This window comes from Capricornis sumatraensis, chromosome 18 (assembly GCF_032405125.1).
Source record: "Capricornis sumatraensis isolate serow.1 chromosome 18, serow.2, whole genome shotgun sequence".
NCBI lineage: Eukaryota > Metazoa > Chordata > Mammalia > Artiodactyla > Bovidae > Capricornis > Capricornis sumatraensis.
The window spans coordinates 48,821,401-48,841,477 of NC_091086.1; the positions used below are offsets into that span (position 1 = coordinate 48,821,401).

A 20,077-nucleotide genomic window follows, 5' to 3' on the forward strand; every position below is an offset into this window, starting at 1 on the left:
CATTACCATATGTAAAATAGATAGCCAATAGGAATTTGCTGTATGACTCAGGAAACTCAAACAGGGGTTCTGTATCAACCTAGAGGGGTGGGATGGGGAGGAAGATGGGAGGGAGGTTCAAAAGGGAGGGGATATATGTATATCTATGACTGGTTCATGTTGAGGTTTGATAGAAAACAAAATTCTGTAAAGCAATTATCCTTCAATAAAAAATAAATTAATTTGTTTTTAATGTAAAGAAAATACAAGTATTTCTTGCTGATCCGTGTGTATCACCATTATAAAAGAAGCTCTTAATCAGTTGACTGGCTTTAAAAAAACAGCCACATTTGAGTAAGTGGGTTTTGTACTTAATGATGGGCAATCATTTTCTCCTAGAAGAAGGGATTCAGGTATTAAATAGTTTTCTCCAGTGGCTCAGACAGTAAAGAATCTGCCTGCAATGCAGGAGACCTGGATTCAATCCCTGGGTTGGGAAGATCCCCTGGAGAAGAGGAAAGTACCCACTCCAGTGTTCTGGCCTGGAGAATTCCATGGACTGTGTAGTCCATGGGGTTGCAAAGAGTTGGACACGACTGAGTGACTTTCACTTATGGTCAGAAAGGAATTTTGATGTTGGAGGAAAAATGACATGAAAACCAGTATCTACTGAGGTCTATAAGTGAAAAGGTCAAGTGATTGCTTTAAGAGTGGGCACTTATCGTCCTTCATCTTCCTTCTTATCTAATCATGATTGTTAAAGATTTTAGAGATGACTTTTGGTATCTCAGTTAACCATAATGTGGAAAACTATTTATGAGTACAAATGGTTTAAGTACATAGTTATTTCTACAGTTTTATTTTTAGAAACAGTAAAATGATAAATCCTCCCCTTGCAAAGACTTAAAGGAGATTATATGCCTGATTAAATTCACAAAATATACAGTTGATTTTTTCCTAACAAATAGCAGCATGCTTGTAAACATATGTTCTGCACAAGCATATTTATGCCTGTGGTAGTCTTATTAATAAAGAAAAATAAAACAATGATATTGCTTTTATAATAGCAGACATATCAGACAACTCTTTAGCTAATTACTGATAAACATTTACATCTACTGAGCATCAGTACTGTCAGCTCATTTTTAATAAATGTGCCAGTTCTTACTAAGTTCACTAACTCTGGCAATTAATAACAATAAGAAAAAATAAATATCATTCTTAAAGTCACAGTTGTACAAAAGGTCCCTGGAGAAAGTCATTCAATCAAATGTTCCTACTCTGGGGAAACCGAGGAGGGTTGTCATTGACGTCAGTCAGCGTGATGTTCACTGTGGTAGTTCCAGATAATCCTCCCATCTGGCCGCCCATATCCTTGGCTTGAATCACCACTTGGTACTGCTCCCTGTTTTCTCGATCCATGTTGAGCAAGGCTGTCTTGATGATACCTGTGGGTATGAAATTCAGAAATGGAAAAGGATGTAGTAAAAATACTTTCCAAAATTATTTATTTATGCAAACAAACACAGATTGCCACCCACAATGTGCCTAACACAGTGCAGATGTCATGGGTGACCATAAAGATGACTGATTATAGATGACCTTTGTACTGAAGGAAACTAAAACCACATAGGGGAGGCAGATACATTAAAACATACGCACACACGCACACTCATTCACCTGTAATGCAAGAAGAATGAAAACGAATGTAAATTACATCCGTCAGTAATGCAGACGGTAAGTTGTATAACTGTTAAGTGTGATAAGATGACACAGCAAAACGTAACTTGGCATGTGGCACAGTAGTATACTACTATGCCACAGTAGAATAAAAGACAATTAGGTGTATTATGAGGAAATTGTTAAGAAAGTCAGGTATACTTGAAAAGACTTCCCTAATGGGCTAGCGGGGTAAAGAATCTGCCTGCTGATGCATAAGACGTGGGTTCGATCCCTGGATGGGTAGACCCACTGGAGGAGGAAGCAGCAACTCACTCTAGTATTCTTGCCTGGGAAATTCCAAGGATGGGGAGTCTGACGGGCTGCAGTCCATGGGGTCAAGAAGAGCTGGACATGACTGAGCATACATATGTATGTGCGTATACTTGCACTGACTCTTGAGTTTCACTTTACTGAATTGGCTGATTCCTCATTAAATATACCCACCATAATAAATGTTCTGAGGATCTTCTAAACCACAGAACTATAGTCTTGTGAAAACAGTATTGGTTCTGTCATAATAATCATCTTGTATGATCCTAGAGAATCTTTTCCCTAAAGCTGAGGTAAGCTTTAGTTCAACAGGTCCTAGCAGTGACCAACACTCTTCAGCTAGATAAAAATTATCTCTATTGTTAGGTAGTTATAAAATAATTAGCTTAAAGAACTTCTAAAATTTCGTTTACTTTCTGCGTAAGGCTTAGGCTTAAATTAACCACATTCTTTCAAAAATCACTGATGAAGTCTTTATAACCTTTTCTGGTGGCACATCCCAGTGCTTAATGACTAATGAAACTGAAAATATCTTTCTTTATTTTTAACAGAATGCCTCGGACAACAGGTCAATTTTATTCCTATAGTGCTGGCTCCGGTAAAAGTGAAACTGCTTTCTATTCTCCAAATAATAGTACTTCTCTATTTAAATACAGGAGATCACCTTAGCCTTTTGTCCTTTAAGTTGAATAATTCTAATTTGTCATCCTCATTGTCTCTAAACTCAACATTTTCCTTCTCCTTGGGATTCTTTCCAAGTTCATTGTACCTCTTACATTGATTTCAAACTAGATTTAGTAACTTAGAAAGGTTTTGACATCCAAACAATAATGGAAGCTTGAAAACTGTGTAAAAGGAACTTGACTCAACACGATAGCAAAAATACTTGTGGAATTTACTATACAGTACAAGTTCAGTTCAGTTCAGTTGCTTGGTCGTGACTGACTCTTTGTGACCCCATGGACTGCAGCACGCCAGGCCACCTGTGTCCATCACCAACTCCTGGAGCTTACTCAAACTCATGTCCATTGAGTCAGTGATGCCATCCAACCATCTCATCCTCTGTCATCCCCTTCTCCTCCCACCTTCAATCTTCCCCAGCATCAGGGTCTTTTCCAATGAGTCAGTTCTTCACATCAAGTGGCCAAAGTATTGGAGTTTCAGCTTCAGCATCAGTCTTTCCAATGAATATTCAGGGCTGATTTCCTTTAGGATTGACTGGTTGGATCTCCTTGCAGACCAAGAGACTCTCAAGAGTCTTCTCCAACACCACAGTTCAAAAGCATCAATTCTTCAGCACTCAGCTTTTGTTATAGTCCAGCTCTCACATCCATATATGACTACTGGAAAAACCATAGCTTTGAATATATGGACCTTTGTTGGTAAAGTAATGTCTCTGCTTTTTAATATGCTGTCTAAGCTGGTCATAGCTTTTCTTCCAAGGAGCAAGCATCTTTTAATTTCATGGCTGCAGTCACCATCTGCAGTGATTCTGGAGCCCAAGAAAATAAAGTCTGTCACTGTTTCTATTATTTTCCCATCTATTTGCCATGAAGTGACAGGACTGGATGCCATGATCTTAGTTTTCTGAATGTTGAGTTCTAAGCCAATGTTACCATACAGTACAAGTGGTATATATTAAAACACAATTCATCATAGATAGTATGCTACTTTGTGGAGAAAGTGCAGAAAACTGAGATGTGGAAAAAAAAGTTAAGGCAATCCATTTTTTTAAAGGGTAGTATCAGTTAAGATAAGCTAGACAATGTGTCAACCAACAAAGTAAAATCTCAGTGGCTTAACAAAACTAAAGTGCTCTGGGTAGGCCAGAAAGAAAATCTGCTCATGATAACCTTTAGACATTCAGGCTGAAGACTCACTTGATACTGGTTTCCATCTATGATCACTGTGGCAAGTGGGAGGGAAAATGGTGGTTTATGTACCAGGTCTAAAAGTTTTGCTTGGAAATGACTCATGACTACCACATTTTATTGCCCCAAATAAATCACATGGCTACATCTAGCTTTCCAGTAAGGTAGAGAGATGCAATCCTACTAAGTAACTAGAAAAAGAAGAATCAGAATATGTGCAAACAACCATCTTGGCTATCAAAAGGGGTTGGCCTTTTAGTTTTATCTCAAACTGGAGGAAATAATAAGGTAATGTGTAATTTTTCCAAATCTCCCTTGTATAAACACAGTATATGAAAGATCCATTGTCAGATTTCTTGACTAAAATGATCTGGATGTCATGTTTACAAATATGTCACTGGTGCTTGGAGATGAATCTAAGAAAATTCAATCACACTGATTATTTTTATTAAAAATTGCTAGCTCAGCTGAGCATGTCGATTAAAATTACATATCTTAAAAAGAAGATGTAAGAGGAATTCTAACCTGTTTCTGATTCAACTGAAAAATAAGGCTGCCCCTGTAGGATGCTATAGACAACTTTAGCACTGTTCCCGTAGGTTGGATCATCAGCATCAGTTGCAGTGACTTGGACAACAAATGTGCCTGTAATGAAAGAAACATGAATTGAAAATAAATTAAGGGTTCATTATGGATCCTCGATACCCACACATTAGGAAAAAGCACAATCGTATGTCTATACAAAACTATCATGGCAAGGGAGTGGAGAACCACAGTAGGATGCTAGGCTAAAAAACCTTGGATTTCTTATTCTGAAGGAATGAGAGCAACATTCATAAATATTGAAAGGATTAAATTGGGCTTCCCAGGTGACTCAGTGGTAAAGAATCCGCCTGCAATTCAGGGGACATAGGTTCGATATCTGGGTTGGGATCATTCCTCAGAGAAGGAAATGGCAACCCGCTCCAGTATTCTTGCCTAGGAAATCCCATGGACAGAGAAGACTGGCAGGCTACTGTTCATGGGGCTGCAAAAGAATTGGATATGATCGCTCAGCTGGTAAAGAATCTGCTTGCAATGCAGGAGACCTGGGTTTGATCCCTGGGTTGAGACGATCCCCTGGAGAAGGGAACGGCTACCCATCTGCTGTATTCTTGCCTGGAGAATTCCTATGAACAGAAGAGCCTGGTGGGCTACAGTCCATGAGGTCGCAAAGAGTCAGAAATGACTGAGCGACATTCACTTCCCATTAGTGACTAAAAACAACAAGGATTAAATTAAAGGGGAGCATGAGAATGATCATGACTTTGGGTAGAACTGATTCCAATCCATCTCCAAGGGTGAAATTTGATTGGGTTTTTGCTACAGTGATTCCTTCAAGTTGTCTAGGCCTAAATCTATTGGCATCTTGTACTACTTTCTCTACAAGGATTAATTTAGGTATTTGTTCAGTTGGAGGGCCATTTGTGATTTTGCTGAAAATTTGTTGCATCGTAGGTGCTTTTGCTCCCTGAATGTAACGTGCTGATGTGGAGCCTGAAAATGCAGCAGCTATTTTGTGATCTTGGCAATGCCAGTCCGAGGACAAAGCTGAATAGGACAAAATTACAGAGAAAAAGCTAGAATCCAAATCAAACTATGTTCAAAGTCCACTTTGCTTTTAGACTTAATGTGACCAATAAATACTTTCATTGTTTAAAGTAATTTGAACTAAGTTTTCTGTTACTTATAAATAAAAGCATCCTAGGTGATAAATCTATCTGATAGAATCTAAGAGGTTGAAAGACCTTCTCTTGAACATTAAGAGAAGTATTTTTGGATTAAGTAAAGAATTAATTGGAATAGTGGAGAATACACATCTGGAATTTATAATCCCCAAAGATGATTATAATTAAATGTATAAAGAAAGCTATGTTGTTTCAGATTGGCATTCTTATTTTAGAGACCAACCTTCAAAATACCCCTGCTGCTGCTGCTAAGTCGCTTCAGTCATGTCCGACTCTGTGAGACCCCATAGACAGCAGCCCTAATCCCCATGAAATTCCATGCAAATTTTTATGTGTATGCCTAAATGGATATAACACAGTGGAGAAATGCCATAGATTTTATCTGATTCTGAAAGGGGTCTGTGACTTCCTAAAAAAGTAAGACCCTCTGAGTAACATCATTTTGTGGATGATTTTTGGTATTCATATTAGACAGAGTAAACATACTGATAGAATTCTCCTGTCCATGAACAGGGTAGGGAAGTCACAGTTAGGGAATACTGGAATTTTCACCCTACTTTTATAATATCTAACCAATTCTATTTATTGAACTAATACACTATACTGTCTTAGGGTGGCATACTCTTGGATGTTGATGCATGAGATAGAGCATCCATCCTTATAATTTAGCAAGGAAAGAGGGGAGAATGAAAGCATAAGATTTTAGAGTGAGAATTAATAGTAGAAGTCAATAAACACCTATGTTCTTACTTGACATCAATGCACAAATTGATTGCTTTTAGAATATGATTATCTGGATATTTTGACTGCCTATTAGTTGCTGATGTGGTACTTGGGGCTGTGCACTTGTTTTTCCCTTTCATTCTTATGGTAAGGATTTAGGAGTTGATGTTTATTATTTCTTTTTTATAAATATGAAACTGGAGGGTCAGAGACATCAAGTCGTTTATTTACCTAAGGCTACATGGTTGCTTATTAGTAGTGATAGTTTCAAACTCCGGTCCGTTTGATACCAAAGTCCATTTATACCACCTTGTTGCTGTCCCACTACCTTTATGTGATTCCTTTAGGATGCCTTTATTATCATAATAATGCCATGTTAATTTATGATAATGATGAATATCAACATAACTGTGCCTCTGTGCAAATTGGAAAAAGCCTTCTTTTCCTCAAGACCTGTTATTGCCAGCTACCACCCAAATATTTATAAAACATATTTAACTCTATAATGGCTTCAGAAGCAAACGGTGCCCCTTATATTGTACAGCCACACTTTTCACATCTGGCTATAGCTGCTCTGCATGGTGCTGATGACCGGACAGTCTTTCATTAATTCTTTTTGCCTTTTACCACCCGGAGGAAAAACATTTTTTTCCTAACAAATCTTCTGTTTAAAAGAATTCTAATCCTCCACTTTGGTGATGATTTGTGATTTTTCTAACAAAACAAAGTGACTTCAAGTATTGAGATGAGCCACTTCTTCATGAGAAACATTTGGATGTTTTATAATCATTTCTGTAGATTAGCTATTGTTCAAGTCTTAGAACTGTGAACTGAAATATCCTTGATATCTGACTCACAGAATGATGGAAATGTTTTTATTATGTAATCTAGCCCTTTTGAACTTGACACCGAGTGAAACTTAAAATAACCCTTTACACAAGTAATTGAAAATTTGTCACTGTCTCTCCTGAAGTGTTTTAATGTGGTTAACAATGATGTCAGTAGGATTTTTTTCTTAATTTAAGAAAAATTCACATTTTTCCCAATCTAAGCAAACTAAATGCACACATTAAAATTGATAGTAGAATTTTGCACAGAGTATTAACTTACCATATTATTGTCATGAAAGTCTCAATTTTCACCACTTAATAAAGAATATATCCCATAGACACCATCTGTGTATTATTGATGGATTTTTTAAAAAAGTTTTCTTTGAGTCTCTTTCTCAAATATAATTACTCTTCAGTCTGAACTGTAAACTCAGGGCTTTTGTTTTCCACTGGGGAGATCCTTACCTAATGCCCAATTCTACTATGGGCTAAGAGAAATAGAGAGGATATCAAGCAATAAAGTGGGCATTTAGAGTGAGAGAGGAAACAGATGAAATGATCTCTCCTTCTCCCTGCCCTTCTCACTCTGCCACTTTTCGTTCCCTAATCACTAGAGGAAATGTTGTTTTCTTAAAAATAATAAGACTAATCTTAGGAGACACTAGTCCACTTATAAAAAGGACCTAAATGGATTGTTTGAAACACAGTGCATCTAGAATGTAGCATCCAAGTTCATTCAGTTCAGCAAATTTCACTCATAGGATTCCTGATTCAGTTGATGTACTAGAGGAAACAATTGAATCACATCTCACTTACCGACATCAGACATTTCGGGAACAGTGGCCGTGTAAACCTCCTTGGTGAATATTGGTTCATTGTCATTGATGTCATGGATCTTGATGATGAATTCAGACTCGGGCTCCACGGGTCTCCCTGTTTTTCTGTTTATAGCCTGAGCTCGAAGTATGTAAACAGGTTTTTCTTCCCTGTCCAGCCTCTTTGTGGCCTGTATGTCCCCTGTGTTTTCATTGATAATGAAGAGATCTCCTGCTCCATCTCCTGAAAGGATATATTTAAGTGATCCATCTCCTCTATCCTGGTCTGAATGTAACTAGTGTAGAAAAAAAAAATTAAAGAAAGTAAAAGTCAAGCATGTGATCCTAAACCGTTTGTCTTTATGATGCAATGCTATGTTAATTTTCATTCAAGTCTTTCTACGGGTTGCAGATTTTTTTTCTTTTGCTGTTTACTGAAATCCTCAATAGTAAATGCCATTTGTTAATGAGCATGTTTCCTTATAATCACAGAAATTTCCAGAACTGGAACTCATGTAAAACTTAGTAATGTTCATTTTGAAGAATCAAAAACTATAGGCCAGAACAATAGAAAAATGCCCAAGGACACATCGTAGCCTGGCTGGAACAGAACAATTTTCACTATTTCTCTATTTTCACTACAGCTTTCAGATTCTATTAATACAGCCACCCCCTCACTTTTATGTACACATACTCACTATAGAAGCAATACACTGTTAAGAAAAAGATTTTGGATTTTTTAATCAGAGAGTACATTCTGCATCTACACTTTGCTATCTTGGTGAATTTAGGGAAGCTAGTCAATTTTTTCTATTTTAATATGATGGAGATTATAGTCAATTTTCTAGGAATTGTGAAATTTATTTATTTATGAAATTCAACTCAGAGTGTTTGGGAAAAAAAAAAAAAATCTTAAGTGCTGCCAGGGACAATGCCTTGAATCCCCACCAGCTAGGTAATTTATACGGTCACTTGGAATAATAATATTTAACACATATTTTAATTTAATATGGGAAAGGACCTTCTAAAACTTAGCCTAAAATTGAATAATCTGCCTTATGAAGTAGTTGGTTCTCTGCCCGTGAAGGCAATCAAGCAGAGGCTCTGATAAGATAAACAGACAGTGAAATGGGTCTGGGTAAAGGGTTGAGCTAATGAACATAAAGACACAACTGAAGTGAAGAGGATGATCTTAACTTGAAAATGTAGCCCATGTTACTTATTCTGAATTTCATTTCCACTGTGTTGACTTCCCTGCTGTTTCTTTAGTTCCCTTTTTCCACCTCAGCAAGACTTTGGGTACTGTCTCACAGGTCTTCTGATAATCTAAGGCTCTTCACAAATTTTTTCAAAAAGTGCTTTTCAGACTTCAGTTGTAAGTATACATACAGAAAGGTTAGCGTTCATAGGAAGGCTGCTAATCTTGAAACCTGTGAGGACCCTGTGAGGTCCTCTTGGGTATAAAAGCCCTTCTGTGTTTCTTCTTTCTTGTTTGTAGAAAAAGGCTTTAGTCTCCTGGGCCTTGCCTGAGTTCCAAAGAGCAGACTCAAGCAGTTACTAATTAGGGAAGTGAGGGAATGCACAAACAAAGGAAAAGCAAATCATTCAGTGATAAGACATAGTCCTAGTTATACACAGTCCTAAGAGATATACATAACAATTTGACAAATATTTTGAGTTCTGCAGGAACTAAGCCCCCCACACAAGGTGGAGGATGGTGATTTACATGCTACCACAAGCATGTAGACCCCAGATTGTTTGAAACCAGAAGGTAGATAATTATGATTCTTGAAACATTACCCTGTTACCTTACCATCAACCAGTCAGAAGAAGGTCTGTAAGCAGCAATTTTCATGCCAAATGTTGCCTTTAAAAACCCTTTCCTGAAAGCTCTCAGGGAATCTGGGTCTTCTGAGCATGAGCTGCCCATTCTCCTTGCTTGGTGCCTACAATATATGCTGTTCTTTCCTTTGTTACAGCCTGGCGTCAGTAGATTGGCTTTGCTGTTTAGCAGTTGAGCAGACCCAAATTCTGTTTGGTAACTATCTCTACCTTATTTCAACTCTGTGTAAGTGGAGCATCAGCTATGTTACAATAGTAATGGCAACACCAGCAACAGGCAAACCAACTCTGTGTTCTCTTTAACACTGCATGGAATATTCAGAGCAACTTCTACAAACATATTTGAAAATAGAATCTTTGGGCCAAAGGGGGACTTAAAAACATGTAATCCAGACTTTATATAACTATGTCCCATGGAATATAATTTATACAAAATGCTGAGAAAAAAATGTTCCGTGGCCCAATAATTTTGGGAAATACTTCATATTCTGCCTCTTTCTTGGAGTCTCCCACTGCCCATTAACTTAAGAAAGGCTATGAGTACCTACAGTTTTTGACCTGGTTTTCCTGAACTTTCTTTGCTTATGAATCCTTTTTGGGTGTGATCCATGCTGATGTTCCCCAAAACAGTTTTCCAAGAAACTCATTTTGGGAAATATGAGCTAACTGAATGCATCATTGCAGAGTCAAGAAACTGAGGCTCTAGAGTACATGCTGCTGCTGCTGCTGCTAAGTTGCTTCAGTCGTGTCCAACTCCGTGTGACCCCATAGATGGCAGCCCACCAGGCTCCCCCGTCCCTGGGATTCTCCAGGCAAGAACACTAGAGTGGGTTGCCATTTCCTTCTCCAATGCATGAAAGTGAAAAATGAAAGTGAAGTCGCTCAGTTGTGTCCAACTCTTAGCGACCCCATGGACTGTAGCCCACCAGGCTCCTCTGTGCATGGGATTTTTCAGGCAAGAGTACTGGAGTGGGGTGCCATTGCCTTCTCCATCTAGAGTACATAGAGTTTCCCAAATCACACAGATCGCGTGAGAGTCAGATTAGACTTTGAGTGCAAGAAGAGACTTATAGATTATTCTGTGCAACCACCTCATTTTGAGAGATAAACTGTGCCCAACACCACACAGCTACTGCTAGTTAACAGCAGAGTTTGAGGAAGAGAATATTATTCATGCAATTAGTAGCCTTGAAAGCAATTTGACAGAAATAATGCAAGATAAATGGGAACGGGGAGGAAATTGCTTAGAAGTGAGACAAACGCAATAAGAAATGTAAAACAAGTGCATACCATGATTTGAGTAATGTGATATGCTAAGAAAATGTTGAAACCCTGATTACACAGAAAGAGCCACTGGGGAAAGTTTTAACTCTCCATTGTCAAATTCTAATGACTGAAGAGAGCTCTTAAAAAGCTATTTCATTAACTCACGAGTAACGAAAGCAATGTCACTGCCCGTTGGATCTGGCTCCGGGGCAGCCATGGTCAGCAGCCTGGCACAGTGCAGGGAGCACATCAGGAGAACCACGTGTGGCTCTTGCTCATCCTCTCACTCACCAAGTGTGAGATCATAGGAGAGTCAATTTACCTCCCAGCACCAGGATCCTTACCAGAAAATGAAGATAATGGGGCTACAGGACAAGGCTGTCATGAAACACTCTTTAGAGACTATATACAAAGACTATGTTTATTCCTACATAAACATGGGCTAAAAGCATGTGTTTTATAAAGTGTCTTCCAAATTTAAGACACTGTTACTATGATTAGCTCTTAGTTCATAATAAACAGGTTTTTGCTTTTATTTTGACTTTGAGAACTTTTTTTGAGGACTTTGAAAACCCCATTTAACAAACACACAGTATCGCTGAGGTAAAATCTGTTATCAAAAGCCAGTATTCTTCTACCAGGTGGCAACTGTTATCTTTCCATGTGATTTATTATATTCTGCATTCCGCTAGATTTTAGACTCCCCTCGACTGGTTCTTTCATCACTTTCAATATGTAATCGTTGCACACTTAGTAGGTGAATACCATATCTGGTCACAAGATTTATTCAGGTAAAAGTAACCAGAAACTTATTTTTAGCTGTCAGGAGACACCATGTTGATGACTTATAGAACAAACACCGGACAATATGAAAGGGCAGTGGAGATGCCAACTAAGAGTGTGAACAGGGATTGCTCAGCAGATTGCACTTCTGATTTATCAATATTTGAAAACTAGTCGGAAAATGCATCTCTTCACAAAGACATTCTATGATAATAAAACAATTTAACCTCACCCCCCTTCCAGCACAGTGTCTGCATCGAATGAAGTGCACAGAATAGAAACTTCTGGAAGCCTTAGTGTGCTCTTTCTCTACTCAGGTCCCCCTCTGCTGAACCCCTCCTGGGGCCAGTTCTTTTTTTCTCTTCTTGGGGAGAAGAGAAAACATAAGACATCAGTGCAAGTGAAAGTGGTGGTGACAAGCAGACATTAGGGGTTTATTGAGCTCTTAGAATTTAATTGGATTTTTTTCTTTTGTGATGTCATTCATCATGGCCACTGTAAAACGCAGAAGTTAAACAACAACAAATAAAAGGTTGTAGGCTGCCTGAGGCATGTTTTTTACTAATTTCAGTTTAATGTGGCTGTTCCATTAAGTTTAATCATCTGGTTCACTTTTAACGATTCACCATCAAGTAAAAATTATCCACTTTCCTCAGAAAGTCACATTTCGTCTGGGGCTCTCTGGACTTTTCACTATTGTACCTGGAGGATTTTGTTTCAGGAGGAGCTCTTGGTCTTTGCTTGTTTTTCTGTTGACTTATCATCATCATTATTTTTAAAATAATAAAGTTAAAAAATTATTTATTTATTTAACTTTCTGTTTGCCCTGGGTCTTCACTGCTAGTTTTCTAGTTGCAGTGAGTGGGGGCTACCTTCGAGTTGCGGTGCACAGGCTTCTCATTGCAGAGGCTGCTCTTGTGGAGCACGGGCCCTGGGTGTTCAGACTTCAGTAGTTGTGGCAACAGGGCTTCGTTGCCTCGCAACATGCCCCCAACATTGGCAGGTGGATTCTTAACCACCAGACCACCAGGGAAGCTCTGTCACTATTTTTTTAAGTGTAGTACCTTAACAAGTAAATGCAGGAATTTGGTGTTACAGATATGACCCCATGACAGGCATCACCAAAGCAGTGCCAATATCTTTTCACCTGTTATATGCACCACCTCCCAGCTTGATTTTGACTCCAATTCAAAGGGTGACACTAATTGTACAGATTTTTAGTGGTTTATGGAGCTAGTTAATGCTGCTCCCTTCCCCTCATTACCTATGTGTCTCTGAGTCACTTGTCTAAGTCAATAACTAAACTGAATTTTCTAAGCATCATTGAGACAAGAAAGCAGAGTTTAAACAGAAGCATACCTACATGACACATCTGAAAGTACCTTAACAGGGGAAGGAATTATGTGATTTTTTTTTTCTAAAATAAAAAACTGGGTTACGACTAATACACTCATAGAAAGTAATGCGGCCCTTTAAGAGATGGAATGAGTGCTAAGCTGAGATGTACAAGAATCAGAGAACAGCCATGGTTAAAAGATGTTTGATTGGGACTGAAGTGTAGAAACTGGGTTTGCAGCAGAGAGACCACCTTTGTGCCAAACAGACTGAATAATATTTTAAATTGGGCGAATAAATTTACAAAATCAAGTTAGGACAAATTGAAGCTTAACTGAATTCAATATATATATGTATACACATACATATCTTGACATAATGCACATATACATAATGCTAATAATTACACTTAATGTTGTAAAAAGCTTGTGTGAAGAGCTTGTTAGACAGAGTTTACATCTGGAAGTAATTTCTCAAAGTCCATGATAGGGATTAGAAGTGGATTCTGTTTTAGAGATCATAGGATTAGATAGGTAAAAAATCTTTTAATAAAATTTTATATTATCAACATATTTTAATAATGCTATATTTGGATGTTAGTGGTTAGTATGAGTTAACTAATTTATATCTGATGATTTTTTTTACAAGTTAAAATGCTGATGGCAGAATATTGGGTGGCCAAAATTTCATTTGTGTTTTTCTATAAGATGTTAAGAATGAACTTTTTGGCCACCCAATATTATTGTGGTGGGCTGTTGGAACTAGTTAGCCATGCGAAATCTCAGACCTCATCTACCACCAGAATCAGAAACTCAAAGGGTGTTGCTCAGCAGTCTGTGTTTCAAGAAGCCCTCCAGTAATTCTGATGAGTGCTCAAGTTTGAGCACTAGTACTAATGTTCAAAGCACGCATGATCTTGGGCAAAGGAAAGCAATGGGTATATGTCATGCTATGTGGTAGTTGTATAACTTTGGGGAACTTAGTTAATTTCTCCAGGTCTTTTTCTCATCTACATAAGAATAATACTGATACTTAGTTTACAGGTAGGTTGCTCTGAAAATTAATAAAACAATATATGTAAAATGGTTAACAGAAGACCTAGCTCAGGGATAAGCTTCAATAAATTATTCTTACATCATTTAGTTGTTCAGGCTAAGTCATGTCCGACCCTTTTGTGACCCCATGAACTGCAGCATGCCAGGTTTCCCTGTCCTTCACTATTTCCCGGAGTTTGCTCAGATTCATGTCCATTGAGTCACTGATGCTATTCGACCATCTTATCCTCTGTTGTCCCCTTTTCCTTCTGTCCTCTTACATCATAAACATGAAGTATTCAACAGGTGGATTTTGAAGGTGGAAAGGCTTGTGTCTGAATTCTGACTTTCCTACTGATGAACTAAATTAATTAGATTACTGTAGTAGTCATGCTGTTCATCTTTAAGACAAAACTCAAAAATAAATAAATAAAAGAAGAATGGTTTGGAGAGGTGATTAAGTCAGTTGGGAAGTACTGAGTGTAAGTTGTCCAAGATACTTGCCTGGGAATTAGCTGTATCCATAACTCTGGATCTCAAGAAAATGTCTGCTCTGGGGTTTTACAGAGATTTGGACATTAATGGCATATAGATAATAGTTGAATCTATGAAAATAGATGGATAATCTCATTTAGAGGGCTTCCCTGGTGGCTCAGACGGTAAAATGTCTGCAATGCAAGAGACCCAGGTTTGATCCCTGGGTTGGGAAGATCCCCTGGAGAAAGAAATGGCAGCCCACTCCAGTATTCTTGCCTGGAAAATCCCATGGATGGTGGAGCCTGGTAGGGCTGCAGTCCATGGGACTGCAAAGAGTCAGACACGACTGAGCGACTTCACTTCACTTCATGTGAAATGACGGAAGACAAGGACCTAAGGAATATCCACATTTAAGGGACAAGGAGAGGAGGACTACCTGGCAAAGTTAATTATTTTGAGTTTTGTCTTAAAGATGAACTGTATGACTACTACAATAATCTAATTAATTTAGTTGATCAGTAGGAAAGTCAGAATTCAGACACAAGCCTTTTCACCTTCAAAATCCGCCTGTTGAATACTTCACGTTTACATCAAAACCATAAGGACCACCAGAGAGTCTCCCTAAATCCCCCTTCTGTCTCTGTCTCCACATTCATTAGACCCCTAACTCCTGCCAATGCTACCTCTTACCTATATCTTGACTCACCACCTTGTGGTGGTGGTGGTTTAGTAGCTAAGTTGTCTGACTTTTGTGACCTGTCGGAGAAGGCAATGGCACTCCACTCCAGTACTCTTGCCTGGAAAATCCCGTGGACGGAGGAGCCTGGTAGGCTGCAGTCCATGGGGTCGCTAAGAGTCAGACACGACTGAGCGACTTCACTTTCACTTTTCACTTTCACGCATTGGAGAAGGAAATGGCAACCCACTCTAGTGTTCTTGCCTGGAGAATCCCAGGGACGGGGGAGCCTGGTGGGCTGCCGTCTATGGGGTCGCACGGAGTCGGACACGGCTGAAGCGACTTAGCAGCAGCGGCAGCAGCAGCATGGACCGTAACTTGCCAGGCTCCTCTGTCCATGGGATTTCCCAGGCAGGAATACTGGAGTGGGAGCCATTTCCTCCTCCGGGGCACTCACCACCTACTTTGTCTCCATTCCTCCTTGCGCTACCCTGGTCCAAGTCACCAGCACAGCTCCTTGGTCTATTGCAATGAGGCTCTCCCACATAGCTTGTCTTGTTTCCTTTCCATCTGTTTTCCTTTCTGCAATTAGATGAACTTAAACAATTCATACATCAGGTCTTTGTAATCTTGATCTCCACAGGGAAGTCTTCCCTAAGTGGCTAGTCTAAGTTGTATTCTTCTGCTAGAGTCTCCCAATTTCTTCCCTAGTTAGCCGTCAGCACATTCTTGATTTCTTTTTCTTTTTTTTTTTTTTGAGAATTTCACAGCTATTTTCATGTTTCAGTCAGCAAACAACTAGATTGCAAACTTCATGAAAAAGACACCAAACCTGTCTGGTTCACTTCTGTATTCTCAGCACTTGACATATTGGCACATTATAGATCTTCAACAATGAATGATTACAAAGAAAGAAAGAATGAAATTTATAAAGATAAAATTGGATGAAATATCAATAATCAATGACAGTTTCTGAAACATAGAAGATAATCAATAAATCTTAGTGTCTTCCACCTGCTTTCTCACTTGATTTTAGGATAATTCTACGTATCGGGAATATATGTTCCTGAAGTTGCCAGATAAATTAGCAACTAGTGTTTCCCAGATGGCTCAGTGGTAAAGAATCTGCCCGCCAATGCAGGAGATCCCTGGGTCAGGATGACCCCTTAGAGAAGGAAATGGCAAGCTACTTCAGGATTCTTGCCTAGAGAATCCCATGGACAGAGGAGCCTGGTGGGCTATAGTCCATGGGGTCACAAGAAGAGTTGAACATAATTAGTGATAAACAACAACAACAACCAAACAGTAAACACATTATCTAATCTGAGCAATCTGAGAGAGGATTCAAGTTATCACCTTAGATATAAAATATTTTATTTAATAACCAATTAAACTTCAATAATAAAATAAATCTGTACTGGATTTGTTGAAAAGAGAGTCCCTTGAGTACCTCAAACATTCTAAGGGCTGAGACAGAAGTCATCTGTTAAAGGTGAAGAAGCTTCAAGATTTTATGCAGTCATATTTCGAGTATTATCCTGCTGCTGAAGCTGATGGAAAATGAATGGAAAATGCTCCATTTCACGGAAACACTGTTCTACTAAAATATAATTTAACTGTCAGCCACGACCATTTTAAAACACTTACGGGCCTGAAGAGCTACATAAGGCAATGGATAAAAAAGCATCTATTATCTACCTTTGATATATACATTTTCAAATTAGGCTTGGAAATACTGACTGCTATATAAAAGAAAGGGAATAAAAGCAGAAATTAGACACTTTAGTACTGTTAATAAGTATTAGTTAGAAATAATCACTGCCTCAGTGGATATGAGTTTGAGCAAACTCCGGGACATAGTGAAGGACAGAGAAGCCTGGCATGCTGCAGTCTATTCGGCGGCAAAGAGTCGAACATGACTTAGCAACTGAACAACAACTACAAGGTAAGGGAAACATACAGAGCAACACAGAGGGAACTTGTGAGCTGAACAGGGTGATGTCAGGGCATATGTTAACTCTTTGATGGTTTAGGAAGACTTCTTAGAGAAGGCTGAATCACCGAGGGGAGAAAAATGACTTGGCAACCAGCGTGAGCACGTGGCATGGTTTCAAGCCTCCATGCGGGAGAAAATCAGAGGAGGCCTTGAGTATGTGCCTGGAGTAATAAAAACAGTAGAGTCAACTGAAATAGAAGTGCCCTTGCCTTGAGGTGCAGGGTCACATATTTTCTCACATGGCCCTCAGATGTGCATGGAAGATGTAACTTTCTTATTCTTTCGTTTTTTAAATAGCTTATTCCTCGAGCTCTAATCCCATTGAGTACTAGGAACTCGATATTGGATTGAATATTCAGTCAATAATTTAGTGCAATCCAATAAAGTCTCCTGATTCAATAATACAGTTTCTTTAGATAACTCTTTTAAATAAATCCTAGTCTTTCTGGCTTCTGCTTTCTCCCTTTGCTCCTGATTCAGTTCAAGAGGCTGTCTGAGTGTATGAAGGGGAGAGATCCACATGGCCCAAATCAGTGGGAAATTTGGGGGTTTTGGAGCCAAGGGCAGTCCTGTACTGCCTCTGATCCATTGGTTTCTAGACAATAGCTCCCATCCATCATTTTCCTCAGGGGCATCTATGGTTCTCCCCAGTGAAATCACAGATCTGCTCTCCAGGGTCTGAGGTGATTACACCCACCCTGCCTGCCTCATTGGCATCACATACCTCCTAATGTCTGACAGTCACTTCTCCATTGCCTTTGGCAAATGTGACCTTAGGTATAGGATTGCTTTGTCCTTGGTTCAGTTCAGTTCAGTTCAGTTCAGTTGCTCAGTCGTGTCCGACTCTTTGCGACCCCATGAATCACAGCACGCCAGGCCTCCCTGTCCATCACCAACGCTCGGAGTTCACTCAGACTCGCATCCATCGAGTCAATGATGCCATCCAGCCATCTCATCTTCGGTCATCCCCTTCTTCTCCTGCCCACAATCCCTCCCAGCATCAAAGTCTTTTCCAATGAGTCAACTCTTCGCATGAGGTGGCCAAAGTACTGGAGTTTCAGCTTTAGCATCATTCCTTCCAAAGAAATCCCAGGGTTGATCTCCTTCAGAATGGACTGGTTGGATCTCCTTGCAGTCCAAGGGACTCTCAACAGTCTTCTCCAACACCACAGTTCAAAAGCATCAATTCTTCGTCGCTCAGCCTTCTTCACAGTCCAACTCTCACATCCATACATGACTACTAGGTACCATCAATGAGATCATCTACTTCCTGCCCTGGAGAAGCCCAGGAGCTAAAAGGAGCTTCTCCCCCACCATGATTGCCTCAAAGGGAAAAAGGCAAAAACCTGCTCTGTTTCCACCTCTCCCCACAAACTTGCCACTCCTCCCCACTGCCTCCTTTTCTGGACTTGAGCTACACTGTCTCAGCGAAGCAGAAATGGCCTTTGATACACACAGGGGTGAGTTTTCATGTGTTTAGTAGCCAGGAATATGAAATCCCTCCCTCAGTTTCAAGAATTTATTGTTCAGTTGCTAAGTTTTGTCCAACTCTTTGTGACCCCATGGACTGCAGCACACCAGCCTCCCCTGTCTTTCACTTTCTCCTGGAGTTTGCTCAAACTATTGTTCATTAAGTGGGTTATGCTATCCAACCATCTCATCCTCTGTCACCCCCTTCTCCTCCTGCCCTCAATCTTTCCCATATTCAGGGTCTTTTCCAATGAGTCAGCTCTTTATATCAGGTGGTCAAAGTATTGAAGCTTCGACTTCAGCATCAGTCCTTTCAATGAATATTCAGGATTGAGGTCCTTTAGGATTGACTGTTTGGATTTCAAGAATACCCCACAACTCAAGTTTTGGTGGGAGGAAGTGTCAATTTCCACAATAAAAACTGAGATGATAACCGAGGAGGAAGAATGACAAATGGCCATTAGCTCAGAGCCTGGCACTGACAATTTTTGGTAATTATGTTTATTAATGGGATTCACAAGTTCTATTAAATTGGCCTGGCTACTCTCACTTTTTCAAACAATATTTATTTATTTGGCTGTATCAGGTCTTAGTTGCATCACATGGGATCTTTCTTTGCAGTGCAGGGACACTCTATGGGCTTAGTTGCTTGGAGGCATGTGGGATCTTAGTTCTTCAACCAGGGGTTGAACCCATGTCCCCTGCATTGCAAGGCAGATTCTTAATCACTGGACCACCAAGGAAGTCCCCAGGCTTATCTCTTGATCTGTTAAGTGGGTTCTAAAAGAATCTAGAAAATCTCTCTTCCTCTGACAAAACCTAGGATCAGGTTGCCTCCACGTCCCATATTCTTTTTCTATTATACCATGTTACCTCTTTTCATGACCAGAAAAAATCTTATTCTTCTATATAAGTAATTTGATTGACTTTTATAACAGTGGAAAATATTTAATCTTTAAGTTTTCTCTTATCTGATTAATCATTTGGCAAGGGTCTATCTAGGATTTGGGAAAAAAATAATAGCAAACATTTATGAAGCCCATACTATGGGCCAAGTAATGTGCTGTAACTCGTTACATAGATTACATAATTTATTACTCATTATGACCATCTTCCTATCACTTCAACTGATGAGGAAACTGAGGCAAGGTAAGAGTTCAGTGACTCCTCAGCATCATACAACCAACAGGAGAAGGATTTGAGTCCAGGCAGTCTGATACCATAATCTAGTCTGTTAACTACAACATATATATTTTCTCTG

The 20,077-nt window shown here is 39.3% G+C and overlaps 1 protein-coding gene across 2 annotated transcripts in view; it reads right to left on the bottom strand.

Annotated features, from left to right (window-relative positions):
- The window catches only part of LOC138094355 (cadherin-6), a 59,564-nt gene that overhangs the window by 22,210 nt on the left and 17,277 nt on the right, over window positions 1-20,077 (bottom strand). Inside the window, exons 2-4 of one of the 2 annotated variants that reach the window (XM_068990396.1) lie at window positions 7,939-8,233; window positions 4,368-4,487; window positions 1,260-1,427 (exon numbers count right to left, since the gene is read on the bottom strand). In XM_068990396.1, coding sequence (XP_068846497.1) covers window positions 1,260-1,427; window positions 4,368-4,487; window positions 7,939-8,233 — 583 coding nt within the window. The remainder of the gene's footprint in view (window positions 1-1,259; window positions 1,428-4,367; window positions 4,488-7,938; window positions 8,234-20,077) is intronic. The other variant, XM_068990397.1, reaches the window with a different exon arrangement.